At 42.2% G+C, this 21,763-nt stretch overlaps 1 protein-coding gene across 5 annotated transcripts; it reads right to left on the reverse strand.

The window, feature by feature from the left end:
- Positions 1-254: 254 nt before the first annotated feature.
- Positions 255-21,715, reverse strand: MAP3K8 (mitogen-activated protein kinase kinase kinase 8). Of its 5 annotated transcripts, none has more exons than XM_082044135.1 (11): positions 21,599-21,715; positions 20,397-20,588; positions 19,404-19,797; positions 16,504-16,628; positions 15,280-15,640; positions 12,373-12,537; positions 10,612-10,873; positions 8,018-8,124; positions 4,005-4,157; positions 3,136-3,382; positions 255-1,634 (listed from the first exon to the last, which is right to left on the reverse strand). In XM_082044135.1, the coding sequence occupies exons 2-11, from the start codon at positions 20,468-20,470 to the stop codon at positions 1,501-1,503; spliced, it is 2,022 nt and encodes a 673-aa protein (XP_081900261.1). In that variant the 5' UTR covers positions 20,471-20,588; positions 21,599-21,715; the 3' UTR covers positions 255-1,500. The 5 variants fall into 5 exon arrangements, with proteins under 5 accessions (XP_081900261.1, XP_081900260.1, XP_081900259.1 ...); XM_082044134.1 differs by having other exon boundaries at positions 20,397-21,092; XM_082044133.1 differs by having other exon boundaries at positions 20,983-21,709.
- Between the last annotated feature and the right edge of the window lie 48 nt (positions 21,716-21,763).

The raw sequence follows: 21,763 nt of genomic DNA on the forward strand, positions 1-21,763 counted from the left end.
TGCTGTGTGTTGTATACAACCACTGTGCAACATCCACACAGTTGAGGCCTGTTGGGGTCTGAGAACGGGATTTTGTCAGAGACACTCATCGTCTGTTACCAAAGTCCAAAATCCATCAGCAATGACCTTGAGTCAACTCCCCAGTAAATCAAACGATATGCGTAGAGTACCTGGACCATGGTAGGGGAGGTTGGCCCAGATACGGTCACAGCCCTACACTGTTTTGCAAGATGAAAGAACAGAGTGACCACGTCTCAAGGCACTGAGCTGCATTTATTCAATTGACCATATCAGTATCAAACTAGAAATCACCTTTTTAAGGTCACGTGTTAGGAACAGCATTAAATATTAGACATATGAAAAAGAGACCGTGCTTCAGAAAAGATTCAGTGTACAACATACATAGTATGCCATTTTAACACAAATGCTTATGAAGGGTCATCCTAAGCATCAAAGAGAGTTTTATAAAAGTTTACGTTCTCATCCGATGGGATGTACAGAACTATGCAGTTTACATAGTTTTACTATCATCCAAAACATCAAGTTTCAAATGTATGAGGCACAGCAAGAACAACAGAATTCCATTTCCATAGGAACATAAACACAGCTTGTCATTAATGACACGCTTTCCAAACCATAGCACTCACAGCAATTATACACGTGTACAATTTTAAAGTCTTAAAAAGCAAGAGTCTGGAGCCTGCCCACTGTTACCAACAGGGAATAACATTTGTTCTACCCTTGAAAACCACCCAAGATACCCTTGCAGTAGCTGCAACATAGGTAGCAGTCACTGCTGTGCTTTGTCACGGCAGGCTTGCTGAGCTGTTCCCAAAGGTCACCAATACGGCTAGTAAAGGAGTCCCTATGCCCACAGAGAGGGGTAACAGCACCCTGCTTAGCTCTGACAGCCCAGGGAAGATGCAAAGTTAAAACACATCTGTAACCAAGGGATGCTCCAGAGATAGCTAATAGAAATTAGCTCAGCTTAAGGGAGGCCCTGATTTCTGTTAAGAATGACCACAGTCTCGCCAGGTCTCAAAGACAGAACAAGACTGAACCAGTCTTTAGTTAAATCAAAGACTTTTTTTTTTTGGAAGGGTTTTTTAAGGACAGCTCAGAGAGACTTAACTCTTACAGCCCACATACTCAACTTTTTTTTTTTTTTTTTTTATGGCAGTATTTGCAAGCATATATTACAAGTTTTATAAAAGTGCAAGACCCATCACAGGAAGATATCCTGGATTAAGATGTTCCCAGCAGTGTTCTTTTTGCCATCTTCTCATTGGTCAACCAGTAGACACACGAATATCATTGCTTGGGATCAGCTTATCAGAGCCCCTAAGGGTTTAGCTTAATCATCTGTACGGTGAAACACTATTCACATTTTACAGCCTACAATGGCAATATTTTTATGTACAAATTTGAAAATTGTCTTAAAAATCAAGTTTTAAGAGGTAGAGGTCCATTTCTGGCCTGCTGAAACACAATGTTACTGAGTCAGTCGTATTCTAAGGCTGGTGGTCCTCTAACTATATTGAAGTAACCAGCTAGAGCTCCAAAGTCTATGTAGAGCGATCTTTGCCTCTTCAGCAGGTCTGACTCTTCCATGCTCCCAGTACACAATGAGGAATCTAAAGAGGAAAGAGACAAAACATGTCCTTATTGCACAAATTGCTACATTAGTTCAGTTTCAGAGTTGCAGACATTACTGGAATAATTTGCCTAATATTTGATTGTATTTATCTGTGGTTTAGAAAGCTTCATTTTTAAGGAAAATATAACATCAACCGCATATAAAATAAAATATACTAAATCAAACCACAACTCTAGGGAAAAGAATGGTGAGCAGTTTGTTACTGCAAACAGCAAGTGTGTTCAACCTCCATCAGCTGGGACAGCTAGGCAGAGCTTCCTCATCCCCCGAGCCACAGTACCAAAAGACAGTTTAGTGCAAGAAAAAAACCCACCAAACAGCTGCTTTCTGCCAGCTGAGAATTCCCCTCATTACAGGGGAATTTTAATCTAAACAGATGACATCCTCTTTGTGTCACTGGGTGTGACAATACAGAACAAATATGGGACCATCACCCTCGGACTTTTTTATTTTAAATCAAGGTCTGAAGAAACCAGACCTGGTGTGCAACAGCAGAACTCCCATGAGTACTTGTATAATGATTGTCATGGAATCTCAAGCACCTAAACTAAAGTTCATCTTTAATGGTTCAATATTTTTTCATCTTCAAAAGAATTGATTCAGATGGCCTGGGCTGGTCAAAGTATTATACACCCACAAGGCAAAATTCAGAAGGAGCAATGCCATTCGGGATGCAAAGGCTGTGACTGATTTAAATGTTAAGTGGATTTGTTGCAACAATTATGCATTATAGCACCCAAAACTTTGCATAGATATATTTTCAAATACCTACCACAATCACCACTTGTCTGGGATCAGTTTTTAAATGCCTTTGGCAGGACCCACCTCACATATTTTAGAAATAGAAGAAAAGCATTTTAAAGTCTGTTAGCAGGTTGCTGGTACTATATCTCCCTTGCGCTTAATATTATCTGAGGACACACTGAGTTTTCTAACTGGTTCATGTGTTATCCTTCATAAAGCACTTATTAATGCACAATGGGAGCCATGTTCTATCGTACAATCATTTATGGTTTTAAAACAAAGGGCTTGTACTGTTGACACCCAGTAACATTACATTTATTTTTTTTTGTGTCTTTTCTTTAAGGAGGCAAAAAGTGTTGGATTTGGTGGTGGTGGTGGTTGTTGGATTTGTTGTTGTTTTTCACAAATTACTAGTATCAATAAAACATCTCTAGTGTCGTGGTAAATTAAGGCAATTTTGGACAGCAACCTATACTTCTTGAGGAACTGCCCTGAATGACTGCCAGGGCTTTTTCATGAGCCCTCCCAGAGCTGCAGAATTCAGGCTAAGTTCCTCCCCTGTTGAAGTCAATGGGTGTTTTACATAACACTTAATGAGCTCTGGGCCTGATCTCATCTGATTGGGATTTTTATTGGTCTCTTTCCAGAAGCTTCTTGAGTTTCATTTGTTTCTAAAGACTCAGTTTTGACACCAAGTCTGCACAGTGCAAAGTAAGTAAACTTGATAGCATTACCTGTAATGTTTTCTGGCAACTGCAGCTCCTTCCTTGCGAGGAGTCTTTTCCTTTCAAACAATGCAGAGTCCAAACTCTGGCACCGTGGCTGCTCCTCTGGGGGTGGGTGTAAGGCTTCATGTTTCAGTAAGTCTGCTGCAGACAGCCTATGATTAGGATTCCTTTCTAGAGCTGCTTCTAGCAATTCTCTCATGGAAGTGCTGCAGTCTTCAGCAATGTCCTCTAAGGGAGGAGCTTGCTTATGTATCTGTTGAAATAAAAAAGACAATTGAAACAGTTATTCCAGAAACCATGGAAGAGGAAGTCACAGATAACCACATGAGTGGTCAGGGAATTCCCCACTTACAGCTCATCACCTCCCTAAGCTGGGCTGACCAATTAGAACAGAAGATGTAACTGCACAAAATCCACCTCTTATAAAAATCAGATTTTATAATAAATTTAAAAACTAAAAGCAACTCCAAGCAACCCTAAAATCTGATGCAATGCAAATTCACCAGGTTTCTGTACTACATGGGATGAACCAGAGAATCATATTTGCCAGGCTCCAGTTTAGCTGCAACTTCAAGAGAATAGCTGAACACAGATGTGCTTGCTTCATTCAAGTTTCAGACTGTTGAACTCCACCCTTGCAGTAAACCCAAGGCCTGTAAGTTCTAACACAAACCACAGAGGACTCCATCTCAGCCTCTGTCCTCCCCTAAGTGATCAAAACCCACTTCTTCCCTCCCTCCACTGCAGCAAAAAAGATGATACCATCTCTGACAAATATTATGATAGTTTTTATATGACTGGAGCTTTCCCAACAAAAGTACAAGAAACCTTTCAACTGAAACTGAACTAAGGCTTTGCTAAGGAAGGACACTTACAATATAGAGGTAGGACGGGTATGCAGAACGAGGATATCTGTTCACCCAGGGTGGGATGCCAGTTTGCATATGAATAATAGTAGCTCCCATGCTGTAGATGTCTGCTTTTGTTGTGTGGCCTCTGCAGAGGATAACTTCAGGGCTCATGTAAATCTGTGAAGAACAGTCAAAAAAAGATTAATCAATAGAGGAATAAAACAAGCAAAGACCAATTGTGACATTTTGTCATCTGGGAAACTTCTCTCTACAAGGATGCATCCCACTAGTACCTGCAGCCTAAAGACCAAGCACCAGCTGGGGAACACACTTTTTGTTCTGTACATTCCCACAACCACTGGGATTTTCTAGTCTGGTACCTCATACTCCAGGTTTGCCCTCACCAGACAGCCACAGCTTAGTGGCTAGGGGACTTGGTTGAGCTGTGAGAGGCTGAGCTTCAAGCCATGGCTCTGCTTTGTTCAGCTGGGTAGCGGGAACCTCTTCCCTCCACAGCAAAAGGAGGTGCCTGAATTGCCAGTTCGTTTTGCTGGGCGCTGCTGGGACTGCTCCATTCTGCTTGAGTAACATGGGTGTGCACCAGACTAAGGAGAGAGGGCGAGCCCACTGCAAGCCACTCGGCTGGGGGTCCAGTCCTCAAACCTTATTACAATGGATGCTCCACTGGGCAGAACCGGGAGATATACACCCTCCTGTCTTCCTTACTCTTCTCCTCTCACCCCCTTATCCGATAATCTGCATGTTGGGGCATTACCCTAAGAAATGGCATGCTGAATAACAAGCCAGGTCTAAGGCAATGCACAAATTAACAAGCCAGGTCTCTTAAGTCCTGCTGGGTGCCCTTTCCACCGGGTTACCCCCAGAGCAGCTATTAAGGCAAGCATCCCTCTTCCATCCTTTTTTAAACCAAAAATTCTAATATCTTCTAATCTAAAATATAGCATCCATCCAAACATTTCACATTTGGATTTGGCAAGATTCTGAAGAAGGATCTGATGGGAAGCTCCTGCCAGCTCCAAATGCAGCTGGAGGAGACTCAGAGGGGCAGGGCACAGGAGCCACAACCTGTGCCAGACAGGAGCTGCTCGCACGGCTCTGCCACCACCAACCAAGGGAGCTGCTTTCAACACAACGTGGGCACAGCACACACAGTTAACAAGCTAACCTGCTTGCTTCTTGTTTCTACTTTTCCCTCATCCAGCTTCCCTCTAAAGTAGCCAAGCAGAATTCAATTATTTCAAGTCATCCTGCCACAAAGAATCACATTAAAAGCCATGAACTGACACAGGAGCAGGAAGTTAAGTAATCTCTGCATAGTTTGACTACTTATTACCACACACTGAGAACAACTGTAGGGCTCATACAAATTCCAAGGAATATTTCCCAGTAAATCACATACCATATTTGCAAACAGTGCTTCAGATCAGAAGTGTGTGCAAAGGTTCAGCAGGTGTCTACAGTTGCTACATACTCCTATCCATTGATTTCCTCGGGGCTAAGATAGAGTAAGTGTGCCTGCACCCGCCACCTCTAAGTCTCATTAGGAGCAAAGAACAGAATTTCTACTTTTGTTAAAAAACTGCCATTAGGAAATACAGTGCAACTTGAGTGAAATCTATATAAACAAAAAGCAGCTACATTCTTGAGAAAAAAAAGGATGCTGGAGCAAGAACCTGTCTGCAGTTAAAGTCAAAGTATGAAAATGGTCAAGGTGCATCTTGATTGCACAGGGACAAAACATTAAAAATGAGATGTGCACCAAAGCTGTGATTTCAAACTGATTCAGACTGGCCTAAGTCTCTGTTGCCACCAAATTAGGCAGCTAAAGCCCCAGTTACCTTCCCATTCCCACTCTTTCCTGCTGCTGGGCTGACACTTGTCTGCCAGTCAGACGAGAGACACAACCCAGTTAAAACCAGCCCCCTTCTTTGTGCTGTGCTAGTTTTAGTTTAGCATTACTACAAATGAATCACACCTTCCACATTCCTTAAACCTTAGCAGGTAACTTTTTCCTCCCCTCAAATGGTTTTAATTGAAGATAACATTTTAACCAGGTGACAGAAGCCTAACAGAAAATGTAGCAAATGCCTAGAAAAGGTATTTCCTGCAGAGTAGTTTCATCGCAACCATGGTATATTGTGCTGCATGTGTCATACACACACTGTTCAGAAAACCCAGGCTTTTCATGCTACACCAACTAAACAAAATTTAGCTATCTTTCAATCATTCTGCCCAGAATTGTGATTATTCAAACAAATAAGATTCAGTACTTTCAGACTCTGAAGGGTCAAGATCTTACTTTGAAAAATGTCAAGAAAGCCAGTGCTATCAAAGACTACGGAGGGCACTTGTGGGTGACTGAACTATGTACCCCACAAGGCTAAACATGGGCAGGGTGGAGAAGAATATGCCTTGGAAGAAGACTGTGAGCAGGAAAATCTATAGACCAGCATTCACGACGTTCCTGTAAGTCTTTGACTGCTATTTGAAAGCCTTCTTTTCCAGCACTCCCTCTGCAACCTTACTTCTGGCCTGCAATGCTGCAGCAGAACGGCAGGATTGCCAGTTCCAAGGACAGGCTGTGTGTTCCCTGGGACAGCAAACACCAAGGACCGCCGTGGTCAGGGCTGTGGGGATTATTGTTTTTCTGAGGACGTGACTGCAGGTGCTCAGTAGTGTGGGACAATTTTCTTCCTACTAAATGAAGAACTAAGTGTTTTTTGCAGTTGTTCTTACGAACATGAACTTGGCGTGTTCTCCAACAGCCAGGAGCAGATCAGCACTAGTCCGGTCCACAAACCTGGAAATTTCCTGTTTACACACATCTCCATTCTTAGGAAATACCCTACAAGGGCTTCCAGCCCATTCCCACCATTTTTGTTATTCTCATTAACACAGCACACAAAAATCCCTCAAACAACCCAAACCAAAATAAATAAACCCACAAATCAGGTACATCAAATGCCAGAAAGCGTGTTGCCTCCAGTACAGTAAGCATTTTAAGCTCTTAATTCCCCTGACCGGAAAGACAGTGAAAACAAATCTTCAAGTATTTTCCCAAATATCTTGAAAACAAATAAACAAGTCTGACCTTCTGGGAAATCTTGGTTTACCGCACCCCTCCAAGGAGTGAAATGCTCTTTGTCAGTTATACAAGTATGTCCTCTAAACACATGCCTATGCTGCGGAAGACTATCCAAACGGTAAGTACCGACATTTTGGCTGAAGCGTTTCCTGTAAAGAACCTCCTCCAGCAACAGAGAGCATGCAAAGCCACATCGGCAGCAGCTACCCAAGCTAATTGTTGCTGCTTGGCTGTTTGCTAAAGCTCCAGCCCTGGAAACACCTCAGCGTGGGTGTAGCCCAAGTGGCATGCAGGACCTCTGTGCATGTTCAGAGCCAAAGTCACTGAAGACACTCACCTCCGTCCCTGTAATGCCTAAGTAGTTTACCAGATAATCATCAGCCATGCCATACATAACCTCCAAAGGACAAGAGGGTTACGTGGGGATGGGGAACAGAGCTTAGAAATACTAAGGGACAAAACCCAAAGGTCTGTAGTTTCTGCAGTTTCACAGGAGGAATCAAACTGCTGTGTTGAACAGGTCACCCCAGTCCGTAGCTGATATCTCAGAAAAAAATCTTTGCTAGAGCAAAGAACCAAATTCCAGTCTGAAGTGTCCCTGACCAGCAGCTGATTCACTGCAAACAGCCCTCTTCAGAGCACTGTTTCTTGACTTCAGTGAACCCGTTTCTCTGACTTTGGATTTAACAGTCACTAACAAACAGGATTGCAGAGGAGGTGACATGGCTTTTGAAGCGTAACACCTGATTCTCCATTCAACAAGTTGAAAATAAAAATCTAATTGAGATTATATTAATGCTTGTTTGCAACTTTTTGATAAGTTTTTATAATACTTTTTTGCCCAAGGTTCTACCCTCAAGCTCCAAATTTCAGCCTAAGCATCACAACTATCAGAATAACACTGAGGGCTTTTGTCACTTCAGCTTCTTACCTCGGTTCCTCTAAGGTCTTTGGGATAGTAAATGTCTTCAGTCATTTGAACACTTAGGCCAAAATCCACCAGAACAGCCTTAGTTGACATAAAGACAATGTTGCTTGCTAAAAGAAAAACACAAATGACAGCATTTAAGTTTCCATCATGTTGGGGGCATTTCTTTTACAATGCCTGTTTCATTTGGATGTTAGCCTGAAACGGATTAGCACAACCAGTCCCTATAGCGGACACAGTCCTTCTCCTAGCCAAAACAGGTCTGCTAGTGATTAGGTCCAATTTTAAAACTTATCTTAAAAATAAAACTAGAGTGGTTTACACAAAACAAGAGTCAACGTTTGGTCATTTTCCTAGCTTAAAAAAAGAATGAGAGAAAATGTCTGAGGGTAAGGGAGGAAGGTAGAAGACTGGCAGGCACCTCTAGTACAGCGAGGCTTGAAGATTAATGGTCTCCAAGGTGAAGGGCATGCTGTGCAGGTCTGTCTGCAAACAACATAACTGTTGGTCACCAAGAGGTTTCTCTACACTAATGATTTAAATGAAGACAGAAGTAGAGTGTAACTGAGGCCCTTCCACAGCAGTTGCACCAGAGTCCTGCACTGGTCAGCAAGAGTGGCTCAGCGTGATGACAACAGGCAGACTATGGCTGCAAAAGTAATAAAAGGTGAGAGTTTCAAACTCCCACAGGATTGCAGCAGTATCTAGGAGCTTAATTCACTTTCCTTCATAAAATTCTGTCCAAGGCACAACTTGGTACTCAAAGGCTGTCTTTGCAGTTGTATTTTATGAAGGTAGCACTCTGTTTAAGCCTTGAGAAATTCTTGTTTTCTGTTTCAGAAGACATGGCCAAATGAAGTCTCCAACTCAGACAACAGAAACACATTTTCTCCCAAAGGAAACTGTGGGTCATTTTCAGTCTTGACAGTGCCCATCATGACTATCCAGTGGGAAGATACAGGTTTGATTTCCACAGTACCAGTTCCTGAGGCAAACCTGCACACAGCCACCTTCTTACCAGTGCTACAAAATGACGTAAATAAATCTGTAATTTCAGGGATACCTTTGAAGATATAGATTTTAAACACTACATAAAGGACTGTGCAGAGTGCCACACTGCCATGGCACAGCAAGCTCTGCTGCCTGTTTGGGACTGCACCAAGGCCCAGCTTTGGCTGGGTTTGGACCAGTGTTCCTCCCACCTTATGATTTAACCGATTTCCAAACAGGGTTTAAAATGAGTGGCAGCACTGAACTGCTCCTAAGAGCCAACAGAAAATCCTCCTCCTCCCTTTCCTAACTCAGGGGAGTCTTTCAGTAAAATCCCCTTCTCCTCCTGCATCAGATGGACAGAGGCTCAATAGTGGCTGGTGCAGTGAGGAAGAAATCGGACATGTTTTGGAAACTCTTTTCTATAGATTCTGCCTGGCAAGGGAAAATATCAGCCCTGGAGGCCAGCAGCCCCAGGCAGCCACCTCAGCTCCTGCCCTGCATCTAGTAACATAGAAAAATGCTGGAAAAAGCAAAACACACTCACAGCCACCACATTCACAATGAGCTGGTTGTCCTATCCGCTATCTAGATGTAGTGGGCTGGGTTTTGACTGGCTTGGTTTTTAAACCTCTTAATTAATGTCATTGTTACTGTCAATTACAACAAATCCATGGGCAAGACACTACAAGCAAGAAAGCACAAGGTAAAATTAAGCAGTCTAATAGTTGTAAGAATCTCAAAGACTTACAACTAAAGTACCGATCCACATTTAGTAAAAAAAAAAAAAAAAAAAAAAGCCAAACTGAGATCAAAATTTAGCAACTCCTGATAATCATCTTCTGTCAACTATTTATTATAGCACTTCAGTTTGAGTATTTCTATTTCAAATACTCAAGTTTAGCAAAAATTAACGCATAGAAGATAAATGTCTTCATTAGAAGCACTGTTACTAGAAAGGCAAAATTTGTCTGCAGCGGGAGGAGGTGCTGGGGGAAACAGTATTTAATATTAAACTTAATGTAATGCATTAACATTTTAAAGCATTTAATATTAATGTATTAAAGTTGGGTTTAATATAAAAATGTCTTGATTATTTATATATGCCAATACCTAGGACTTTTTAAAAGCAAATATGTACTAAAATTTGCCATAACTGTTGAAAGAAAACAGTACAAATTATGTATTTAGTTCCAAAGTGGCTCAAACTGAGGAACAGCCATGCAGAGACATAAAACCTAAAAGAAGGTGCAAGCATAAGGTGGGCACGGAAGCACTTAGGATGAATTTACATAGAAAGAAGGAAACTTCTGGCTTAACACAGACTCATAGTTTTACTCATTTTCTTTAGCCTTTTATTTCAAATTGAATTACTCAAGAAAGCCAAATGAACTATGACTTTCGAATCATCCTCTCCACTGAAGTGAATTAATAAATTGTGTAAGCATCTCTTACCTCCAGAACCTGACCTTGCCACTTGTTGAGCATTATCCATCCCTCCCTCACAGAGATGTGAGGCCACATGGCCCAGGTCAGCCCCAGGCTCCCCACCAGAACCTCAGCCCAGCCTGGACCAGAAACCACCCCAAGGTATCACACACACATACGTTTGATATCGTGGTGGATAATCCTCTTGGAGTGGAGAAAGTCAAGTCCTTTCAGAATATGCTTTGTCACCCAAATTATTTCAAATTCTCTCATTGGACCACAACTCTCCAGCTTTTCCATGACAGATCCTCCCTCTCCAGCTTCCATAAAAAGATGGATTGTCTCATCCCACAGAATAGCACCGTATAATTCAGCAATGTTTTCGTGACGGAAACATGCCTGTATTTCAACATCCGATGGTTTGAACTGCTCCACTGGGACCTAAGACATTGAAACAAGACCACAGAAAAGCAGTTAAAAAAACAGGTTATCCGTACTAACATTAGTTATCTTATAGATTTAAATGGAAGAAGGAAACAAAGCACTCCTATCCACTTGTTAAAATACAGAGCTTTATTTTGATTCTGTGACGTGCTCTTCGTTTTCACTTGAGACACAACTTGTTTGAACTTGAGAGAGTTTTTGGAATCATGCCCAAATAAAAAGCACAATCTTCCAGAAAAAGCAATGTAGCAAGAGCTATTCCCGTCAAAATCCGGTAGTTACGCAAAAGCTCTATGCAAACTTCCTGGTGAAGGACATAAAAATCCCTCTGCTTTTTCCACTAGCTCTGTGCAGTCTCCTCAGCTCTACCAGAACTACACACCCGTTTCACATGTGGATCAGTGCTTGCAGCACACAGCACACTCTGCAGACTAACCATGCTCAGGACCATTACTGACCTCAATTCAATCCTTATCAGCACTGTTTTATGGCTTACAAGAAACGAAGCTTGCTTTAAAGTGAGCACCTGGCAGCACTATTTCTTTAAAAAGTACTGATAGCAGATTGCTAAGACAATAAAAGCAGTGTTTGCTTACACATGGAAAGGCTACTACCACTCTTTTTACTCTCTTTCCCTCAGACTTGTGGCTGTGAACCAAGTAAGAGACTAACACTTTTATCGCAATGAGACATACTGTTTGTATTTTCAGAAACATTAGGATGCTTTAATTCTACACTGGTTTATGCAGAAACAGTAAACTAAATCTATCCCCATGTGGATACACTGGCTGCAAGGGAAGGACATACAGCTGCCTCCCCAACTCTTCCTCAAACAGAAGTATTACAGGTACTTATTCACGAGCTGGGGGACATCGAGCAATGCCTCAGTTGAGCTTTAACTGGCCCTAAATATTTACTGCTCAATTCAGAATAGCATGCTGAATGGTGAAGTTGAAAGAAAATGTTGGCTTGCATAAAAATAGGGCAATGCTCAGCAGTTTTCTTAAGACATCACAACCTTAAACTCCATCAGTGCCCAAAACACAATTAGAGTTGGACATTAATGGCACTGGAGTAAAGAAAACTTAAGTCTAAGGACCCCAGTTAAAGGACGAGATGCTAAAGTCATCTGCAGCCACAGGGTTTTGCTCTTGCCTTCAGCAGGGATGTGACCTCATGCTGATATCTTACCACCTCGAGCACATCAGGAGAAGTAGAAACTCTTCTACTCCCACTCCACCACAGGCCTGCCCACATGGCAGTTACACACACTTCCAGATACTTTCAAAATGCAGAAACTTTTGAAGTCCCAGAGCCAAAAAATTAAAACAAGTTAACAGTTAAAACCATGCATTTTTCCTGCCTTGTGTAAGCCGAGAAAACCAAGACCATCACCAGCCTAACAGTGGAATTTGATGCAGTCATATTTGAAAGTACAGTGTATGTATTATGTCATACAATATTTGCTCAGAGATTAAACTACTGAACTAACATACCAGTTTGCATGCCATTCGTTTCTTGGTTTCTCTATCTTGCGCTAGGTACACCTTCCCAAAAGCTCCACGAGGAATAAAATCAGACCCAATGTTCCTGTAAGTCAGCTTCCATGGAAACAGGAGCACATCCGAGTCAATTTGATAGCGCCCATTCTTGGGTGTGATCTGTGGAGTTAATTAAAAAAAAAAAAAAAATCACAATGAAGTTAAAGGTACTTCAAGCCAAAAAAAAAAAAAAATACATTGCTTATATATGTGCCCGATACACGTGATCTGTTCAGTAGTCTTTATTTAGAAACACCAAATGGGAACAGCATGCGAGGCGTGGCATTCATTCACAGCCCAGGCATCCACGTTTCTCTCCAGTGACTAACTTATGAAGTGTAAGTTGCAATTAATTGTCTTGAAACAACAACAACAGCAGCTGGGTTAATGAAGTTACCCACCTCTTCTTATTAAATTCACCTGCACGTTTGCCCTTCCTGTAATCTGCTAACTTGTTATGCCACATACCTGTTACTCACATGCTATCTTATACAATGTGAGCAAGAGTTTCAGCATTTCCTAATATCACATGTACTGCTAGAGGAACACGTTTTGATTTTTTTTTATCTTGTATCAGAGTTTCTGCTGCTTAGTAAAAGGCCGAAGAAGTCCGCTGTGATTTTATCAGCCACATTCTTCTAGTTCAAAAAAAAAAAGCATGAGTCACGCTGTCTGCTTTAGGTGGTAACGTTGGGAGCTTTGGTTCTCTATTCTGTCAACAAGGTGAGGAGGGCTCCTCCAAGAAGCAATTCAGAACATCTAAGTCAGTATCTTGCTCTAAATCTACCTGCGGAACAGCTCCCCAACTCTGCACATGACAGAGTGACACCAAGCTCCTAACTACAGCCATATGAGTACTGCTTGAGGTTTGATTTTATGTCTTCAGTCTCTTAATATTCTCTCAGCTAAAGACTAAGTTATGTTTCCTGTGAACATGCTTCTAATTAATTCAGGGATATACACTATTGTCAGCATCTGGAATATCATTAGCCTGTTTACTGCTACTTTTGAAGATAAATAAAAGCAGATCAAGGATATTTATCACTTCATGACTGTCACATGGCCTCACATACCCAGTTCTTCAGCTACCCTTTTTAAGATAACAGCATATTAGGAAGATTATTTGGTTTATATTTCTTTTTAAGATGTAATGCACATAGTCTTTCTGTACTTTAACTACATGTTTTTCAATTAGGAAAGTACCTTCTTGACTGCTAAAACTGTCATTTTTGACTAGTATCTACATGAAATAAAGTTAATTATTCAAAGTTCTTAATTTTGAGGAGAATAAGTTCTTCACTGTTGGGGGTGTGTGTCTTTTAATAAAAAGTATTTTGCTTAGAATATGCAGAATGAGCCTCCGCTTTACTTATCAGAACCAAAATAAAGCCTGTAGCAATCCATACATCTCACCTACGCACTTCAGCATGTCAAGGGGTTGAGACTAACTAGTCCATGTGGGTTGCACCTGTCCTGGACAGTAACACAGACTCAAGTGGAATGGCTTTGCAGAGCAAGAGAGCAACAATCACCACGCTATTCACGTTTTCAGGAGGCTTTCGGGACTAGTTCCTAGCCTGGTCCTGTGCCGTGAATCCTCTTTTGTGGCTGCAATGCATCCTTCCAGTTTAGTTTCAAGGAAAGAAACACGGCTTGCAGATCCAGCACTCCAAGACCCTTCGTGACATAAGCCATGGTGCAGTCAGAGGGGGTCACCAGGCAATCAGAAACACTCCTGCTCCTAACTAAAATGCTGTAGATATTTACAGTGTAGTTGCACATGCTGAAATGCATGTATAGGTAATGCCCCATCTCCAATCCTCAGTTGCTTAATAGGATCACATGTACCTAATAGTACCTGGTTCATACCAATTGTATGCATCTATAGAAATAATACGCAAGCAAAACAGCCATGAGTATGTAAGAACAGTGTCTACCCTAAGTATAGGAAACATTTAATATTAGTAAATGTAATTTCAATGTCAGAGTTTAAAAAGTGACTTTTGCAATACTGCAATGCTCCCTCCAAATCAGAATAAAACAATACCCTGTGCTATTTCACACCTGAGAAACCAGTCAAGCCTCAAGCAATCAATGTTCACATATAAAACCTATTACATGCAAGATATTTAAGATGATAGATGTGGCACGTCTTAAGAAAATAAAGCAGCAACACAAACATATATGAACAAACTTCCATTTCACAGCTGGTTGTTTCCAGAGCAACTGATTTTAAATACAAGTCAAATAAAACTAATACCTACAGATGCTTGTAGAACACCAATGAATGTATCTCAGAACAACACATCTATACTTGAATTTAGCAGTGTGATATTACAAAATATTGCAATTCTGAAAGTCACAGTTGATACTATATTTTTTTTCTCCTTACATTACTACTTTTCACATTTCATGTCATTACAGTGAATTCAGTAACTATAGCAAAATAGATCCTAGACCTTTATTTGAGAATTTTGTATAATAAACTCTTTTTACTGCCTGAACACAAGGCACTGGAAAACCCTGTCTCCCAAACCTGTAAGCCATCATAGTTGTGCCTTTTGTTTTTTACTCCATGTCTAAAGTTTGTATTCAGTGTTGGGAAATGTTTTCTAATCTCCAGGGATACCAACAGGCAACATAGAGTGGATCTTTCTGAACAAAAGCCCTTTCTCCATAGCTGCTGGATACTGCAGGGACTAGACTTGATGACCTCAGAGAACCCCTCCAGTCTCAGGTTTGCACAGGGAACAACAGCCTGGCTGTTACTCCTGGGACTGGGGGTGATCTTTGATTAAAATCATTAATAACTTCCAACTCCTAAGGTCTACTAATTTTCAAGTAAAAATAAGAGAGACATACCATATTCAAGAGGATTCCAGATTCTTGCTGTCTGCATCCTTTAAATGGTTTTGCAGTGTTAGACACCTGATTTGCAAAAGCAAGAAGGTCTTCGACAGTCCCATATTTGACAGAGGACATAAAAGAAACCTCCCTTTCACAAAACAGTAAAGATTCCGCACGTTCTTCATTTTGATTTGCCTCTTCACACATTGTAATTAAGCTGTCTTCATAGACTTCAAGGTCTCCACCTGGATAAAGGTTTTCCATTATGTCTATCACCTCCGACATATTTAAATTAGTTAGCAACAAGTCAATCTCCTCTTTGCTATCACTACCCGTGCTCATATACTCCATTACTGTCCACTTTGCAAAACCACTCCTGAAAAAAAAAAAGAGACAAACAAACCTGAAAAATCTTTTCACCTAAATTTGTTCTAGCAAAGTAAGAATGAAAAGAAGTGATCAGGGTGATAGACAATTCATGATTGTACAGTTACATTTTAAATCATTAATTTGTATTATGATCATAATTGGAAGACTGGGTGAAGAGAAACCTCCCCTGTCATTCATTCATGGATTTTACTTTGACAATGTTTTTTGTTAGAGGAACGGGCACAGTATGGAAGCACAAACTAGTTATATTTTGCTGGATATGTAAAAATGAAGGAGCACCCTCAAGACAAATGAAGGAATTCATTATCTGGAAATAAATGACAAAGAGCTATAAACATACTAAATTACTTTATCCCCAAGTTTTTATGAGCAATTTATGTGATGTGTCCAGAAAGAAGGTCATGGAGCAAGATCATTCCACTACTAATAAGCATCTGTTAGTATCATTGCATAAAGCACAAGTAAGTCACCACATGAGATACACAACCCATCTGTTTTTTGCAAATAACTGACCAGAACTAAATTTGAACTGAAATTGTCACCAGTTTCAGAAGAAAGTCAGAAACTGAGCTATCATAAAAGCAATGAGCTTTTGAAGCAGTTTTTAGCAATTTGTTCTACCCTCACTATTCCTAACAAACACTTTTTAAGATCAATCTTGACCATTTTCCTGAAGTGGACTTTCACTACTAGAAACTGGATTTGACATCCCAAGCAGCCCTTTCCCATCCCAGGTTCCTACTTTAAGCCAGAGAGGGTTACTCTATTCAAGTTAACACATGTGCATGGTCAGTCACTAAAATACTCACACAAATAGTTTTCAACATGTAAATGTCTAGGAGCACTTACCGTGTATTTATTCTAGTTGCATCACACAAAACCATCAAAAACGTCTCAGTATAATCCCTAAAGACGTCATGTTTCTTGAACCCGTATTTACCACTGATGACAATTTCACACCGTTCTGTAGCAGTCTATTAAAAAAGCAAAACAAATAAAGCCGTGGCAGACCAGCTCAAGCAGAAAGACTGGTTTATACTCATATGATCATTTGCTTCACAGGCTTCACGGAAAAAAAAAAAAAAAAAACAAAACACAACAAAAAACCAAACCACTATTAACCACAAGGCTGAGATAACAGGGGGTTTTTTTTGCAAAGAAAAAAAGATGACAGCTCAAAAAAGAATCAAGCTACTATATGATCATTCAGACTTTCAAGTAGTAGCGAAAAATAAGTTTTCCATGATTAGGTCCCAGGTTTTGTTGCTTCTGCCTCATACTTTTTAATAGCAAAGAAGGTAGAAGGATCTCCTTTTCCCCTCGCATAACTGAGTATGCCCTTATTTAGAGAGCTCTCACTTCCCTTTTCCATAATCCACTGCAACTATCTATTTTGGGCAAAAGATAACAACCAGACCAAAAGATACATAAAAAAGAAAGAAGAAAAGAAGCAAACACTATCTATCTCAAGGACAAGCAGCAGTTCCCTGAGGTCATGAAGCAATGCCGTTTACCCAGGTACAGTTTTTGGTTATGATCATGATCTTTCTTACCCTCCCCACACAGACGTGGAAGCTTTATGGCACATATTTCTCATGGGCTGGAGTATTTACGTCAGCTCTAGCGCTGAACAAAACCGAGTAAAATGACGTGGCTCACTGGGCAAAGAAACTCAGCCCACGTGCTGTGAATTCGAAAGGCAGGATAGGACAGCTCAGCAGCCACAGCACAGGAAAAGGCGAGGGGACAGACTGCGGTGCCCTTTTCAAACCCTGGGTGACAGTGGCGGAGCAGCACCATGTCCCTCCACCCCCACAGGATGGACACAGTGACTTTCACGAGCATTCTACACCAGTTCACCCAGCCTCAATCAACCTGAGAGCACCCCTAGCATTAGGGCAGGCAAGTAGGAACGGTGTGGTCGCCAGCACTACTCGAGCAGGGAGCACCCAGACTCTGTACCCAGGTGCTGAGAGGTCAGGTTTTCCCAACCTACACAAGATTTACAAGATACTGAGGGTGTTTTCTAACCCCTATCATCCCACCTTCCTGTTCTATGCCCAAGCTAAAGGCCGCTAAAATTGTTTACTCTTAATTATAAAGGAAATGTCTATGTTTCCCCACAGCAAGACTTTTATTCGTTGCTTCTTCTGGTGCTGAATTAACGGGGGTAGAGAGAAAAGAAACAGTCCAGTCATAAAAGGAACTGAGAGACTGTATGTGAGAAGCCAGGTAAAGTCAGAAACTAGTCCTCAGGGACTTTCTGAAGAAAAACACAAGCCTCCAGATGCTCTAGTCTTCTGTGGATAGAGACAAGTTCGTACCATGATTAAACTAATTCGCTCTCTGCTAATGTTTTAATGCATAAAGCAACTGTACAGTTTAGACCAAATGCAGCTTTCTGTAAGTACCAGCTCTGCTCTGTTCCTCAAAATGTTCCGAAACTACAGGACAATACTAATAACACCCTCAACAGTTTCACTACTATCAAAAAGCTCTGAATGACAAGTGCCAATAACCTTCTCAGTATATTCTCAGTTCTGTGCTGTTAGTGCTTGAAGAAAGCTGCAGACCCTTCATTTTTCCCTACGTTTAGCAAATTCTAAACACTAAATGTTCACATAATGAGCAGTGTCTAGTCTCTTTAAAGCTGATTTTTAAAATTACACAGCAAATTATGTATTTTATTTCCACCACTGGCAAAAAAGTGTCCAGTTAACAACAAGGAATCCCTTTTTTTTTCCCCTAAAAACCTCTACTAGTATCTGTGGTGAGCACCTAAGTAATGTTCTAAATCATAGAATACAATTCAGTTAAATGAAGAAATTACATCACTAAGTATGTTTTACTTATATTCTCAGTTAAAAAACTGGTTACCTATGGTGGAAAAGTAAAACTAAATGTAAGCACTTAAAACAGCTGCTAAAGCACAAGACTCTCCAGTTCTGCCATTATTTCAACATCATCACATGAGTAATTTGCAAGCCAAGAGTTTATTTCTCTATTCATCACGAATAGTTTTTCTTTAAACTGCTTTTTCTGAGAGGTGTGCTGCTGGAGAGCATCCTTATATCCACCTTATCAAAATAAGAGCAACTGGATAGCAGACTTGTGAGCCCCTGTGGGATTTTGTTGTGTCAAGGATCAACAAACCAAAACAAACAAACAAAAATACAATATATATTTTTTTTAAAAAAAAGAACAAAACTAACCAAAAACTGCACAGAATGGCTCAACACAATCACACCCCCATAATAAAGATTCCTTGTGCTGCTTTTAGGGAATAATTTTCTGGGTCTAAGTGGAAAGTAATTGTCCATCAGTGATTTAAAATAGATCTCTCTATATATATACATACATATATATATATATATATATATAAATCCTTATGTGCTTTGAACAAAAGTTATTGACAGATCTTGAAAAGCACAGTCACTCTGAAAAATGAAGTTCTGCTGTTAAGGGACAAGAAACTGCAACAATTTCAATCTCTCCATCACGTCAGATTTCCACTTGGGGAACACAACAAGCCACCCCGGAGCGCAGCTGAGGGGTGTTCCGTGCCCACTCTGCCCCGCAAGCCCCACGGGGCCAGCGCAGGTGCTGGAGATAGACGGGCCGGGGGCGAGGGCGGCCGGAGCCCGCTCAGCTGCAGCCCCGGTACCTCCGTCCCTCGCCGCCCCGTCGGGCAGCCGTGCTGCCCCCAGCGCCCTCTCCGCCCGCTCCCCCCACCGCCCGGCCCCGCTTACCCGCAGGGCGCCGGGAGAGGCCGTGCAGCGCGTCCGTCCGTCCGTCCGCACGCAACCAGCGCCGGGGCCGCCCGGCCGGGAGCTGCGGGAAACTCCCGGAGGCGGAGAAGGGCGCAGGTGGCGCCGCCCGCCCCTCGCCGGGGGCGGGGGACCGGGGCGGCTCCGGCCGAGGTTTCTGTTTCGGTTTCCCGGAAGGTGGGAGCCGGTGCCGGGCTGCCCCGGGCCAAGCGCAGCCCCAGCTCTGCCTCTCTCCTCGGACCTGGCACCTCTCCGGCCGTGGCACCTCCCGATGGCAACTGCGTGTCGCTGGCTCGTGGCGTCGGTGAACCCCTTCCCACAGCCCCTCGTGTCTCCGTGGGCAGCATCTGCATCCAGAGGGGAGCCCAGCAGCTTCCTGCGCACTCGTAGTTTAAACATTATCAGAACAAAACTTCAGCTGAAACTCCGGGGGAATTTAGGACAACAATGTGAAGGATTTGTTAGCGGCAGTAGGATCAAAATACTCTGGGTTACAGTAGCATGAGTTTGCTAAGCACTAAAATTGGGCAGGACTACATTTTATTTCTCATCCAAAAGGCAGTAACTTCTGCAGGACTGTGCTGCCCAATAGCTCCACTTCAGTGAATTCATTTTTAAGAAGAGAAACGGCACCTCTTGATAACCAAAACCATTTCCTGCGGCACTAAGAGCTGATGGCTCCAGCCTGTCTCCAGATCTCAAGAGACACAAGTTGTATTGTCTGTTTATTATCTTCTCTATAATAACTATTTGCTTACTGAAGTCAATGGTAAAACTTTCATTAGGAAGTTTCAGGACTTGCCTTAGGCCTCAGTGTTCATTACCAGAACACACAATTCCTCTCCTGTTTACCTTATCCAAACACATTGACTTACCTGTTTAAAAGTTATATGTTTTCTACCTATGTTCAAAATTGTCCAAAGCATGGCACAAATGACAGCGTGAAACGTGCAGGGATTCAGAAAGACTCACTACCTGATTTTGTTTTCCTTAGCATTGTAACTCAGTACATGAAACTCTGCTAGGAAGGTTAACCTCTGATCACACATGACTTCTTCTCAAAAATACACAGATGACATTAGAAAACCTTCATAAAGAAATATGTGTCTTCTTCACTGAGCTTCACCTTGTTCAATTGCACTATTTGGTTCATTTGCTAAGAAACACCTGTAAAAAAATGCAAAAAAGTTGAAGATGATTAAAGGAAGAAAAAACTGAGGAAGGCAAGGGGGATTTAGGAAGAAGGCAGGCTACAGGAGAAGAGGTAAAAAGGAGAGAGTCCAGGCCTAGGAGAGGGTGGAATTGGCAGCACCTCGAAAGTGGGAGGTTAAGGCTGAGTAACACACCCTTAACGCATAGCAGCTCTCATGCCAGGATACCTTAGGTATCCTCTTTCAGGAACTGGCTTGGGTTATTAGTTTTCCTAAACCCACAACTAATTTTAATGAAACCATTTTCCTCTTTTAGACCAGCTTCAAAGGGAAAAAGAGGAGTTTCTCCCCACATCAATGAATTTAAGAAGGACAGGTCATAGGATTCCAGAGGAAACTTGCGTACTTACCGTGAAGAGACGGAGAAAACACAACTTCCTGCTCCCTGGCATGTGTACATACAACATAAACTGAAATGTAGTATTGTAAAAGGAATCTACTCTCTGTCTTCCAGATCATTCTGGGATACAATACAACGGTAATAAAGTTACAATAATTGTCTACAAACCCTGACTCACCCAGAGGCTACTGTGTAGCTTGGCAGTGAAGACCTACTAACACACCAAGCAGCCACATGGCCCCTAACATACGCTACAGATGTACCCACAATTTTTACATGAATTACTGGTTTTAAATACTAAATAAAATGATGCCTTCTCCATTCGCCATCCAGGGAACCACACAGCAGGACAATGATAACTTGCTGGGTGCCCTGCAGCTCTGTGCCTAGCCGCTGCGGAACGTGGTCTCCACAGTGACCCTGCTTGTGCCTCCCTGGCGTGGGACCTGCCACACGTTTTATTACCCTCCAGGTTCCGCACGCACCCTGACCCTCCTGCCCTCAGCCGGCGGGGCTCACAGAGGGGCAGCCGCAGCCTGGCAGACGGCCACGCAGCGGGGCCAGGCCGCTCCGCGCTCCCTCGCACCGGGCAGGCAGCTGCCGGCCCCGCACACTTGGGGCCTCACCTGTGCACCTCAGTTTGTTCCCTCTGCCCAGAACAGACGGCTGTCTGCACCCACACCCTGGGCTGGGCTGGCCGGTTGGATTTGCCCGCTCTCACATGCCCCAGGGGCACCAGCAGCCCTTCCCAGCCCAGCAAACGCCGTGCTGGCGACCTTCCGCGCCAGGCA

The sequence above is a fragment of the Streptopelia decaocto genome (genome assembly GCF_964273445.1).
Source record: "Streptopelia decaocto genome assembly, chromosome: 2".
NCBI lineage: Eukaryota > Metazoa > Chordata > Aves > Columbiformes > Columbidae > Streptopelia > Streptopelia decaocto.

Coding starts and splice junctions, on each gene's coding strand:
- MAP3K8 (XM_082044135.1), bottom strand. CDS start 20,470: ATGTGTGATCAGAGGTTAACCTTCCTAGCAGAGTTTCATGTACTGAGT. Junction 19,798..20,396: donor GCTAAGGAAAACAAAATCAG/GTAGTGAGTCTT, acceptor ACGAGTGCGCAG/GAAGCTGCTGGGCTCCCCTC. Junction 16,629..19,403: donor CCTCTCCCGGCGCCCTGCGG/GTAAGCGGGGCC, acceptor CTTTTTTAATAG/ACTGCTACAGAACGGTGTGA.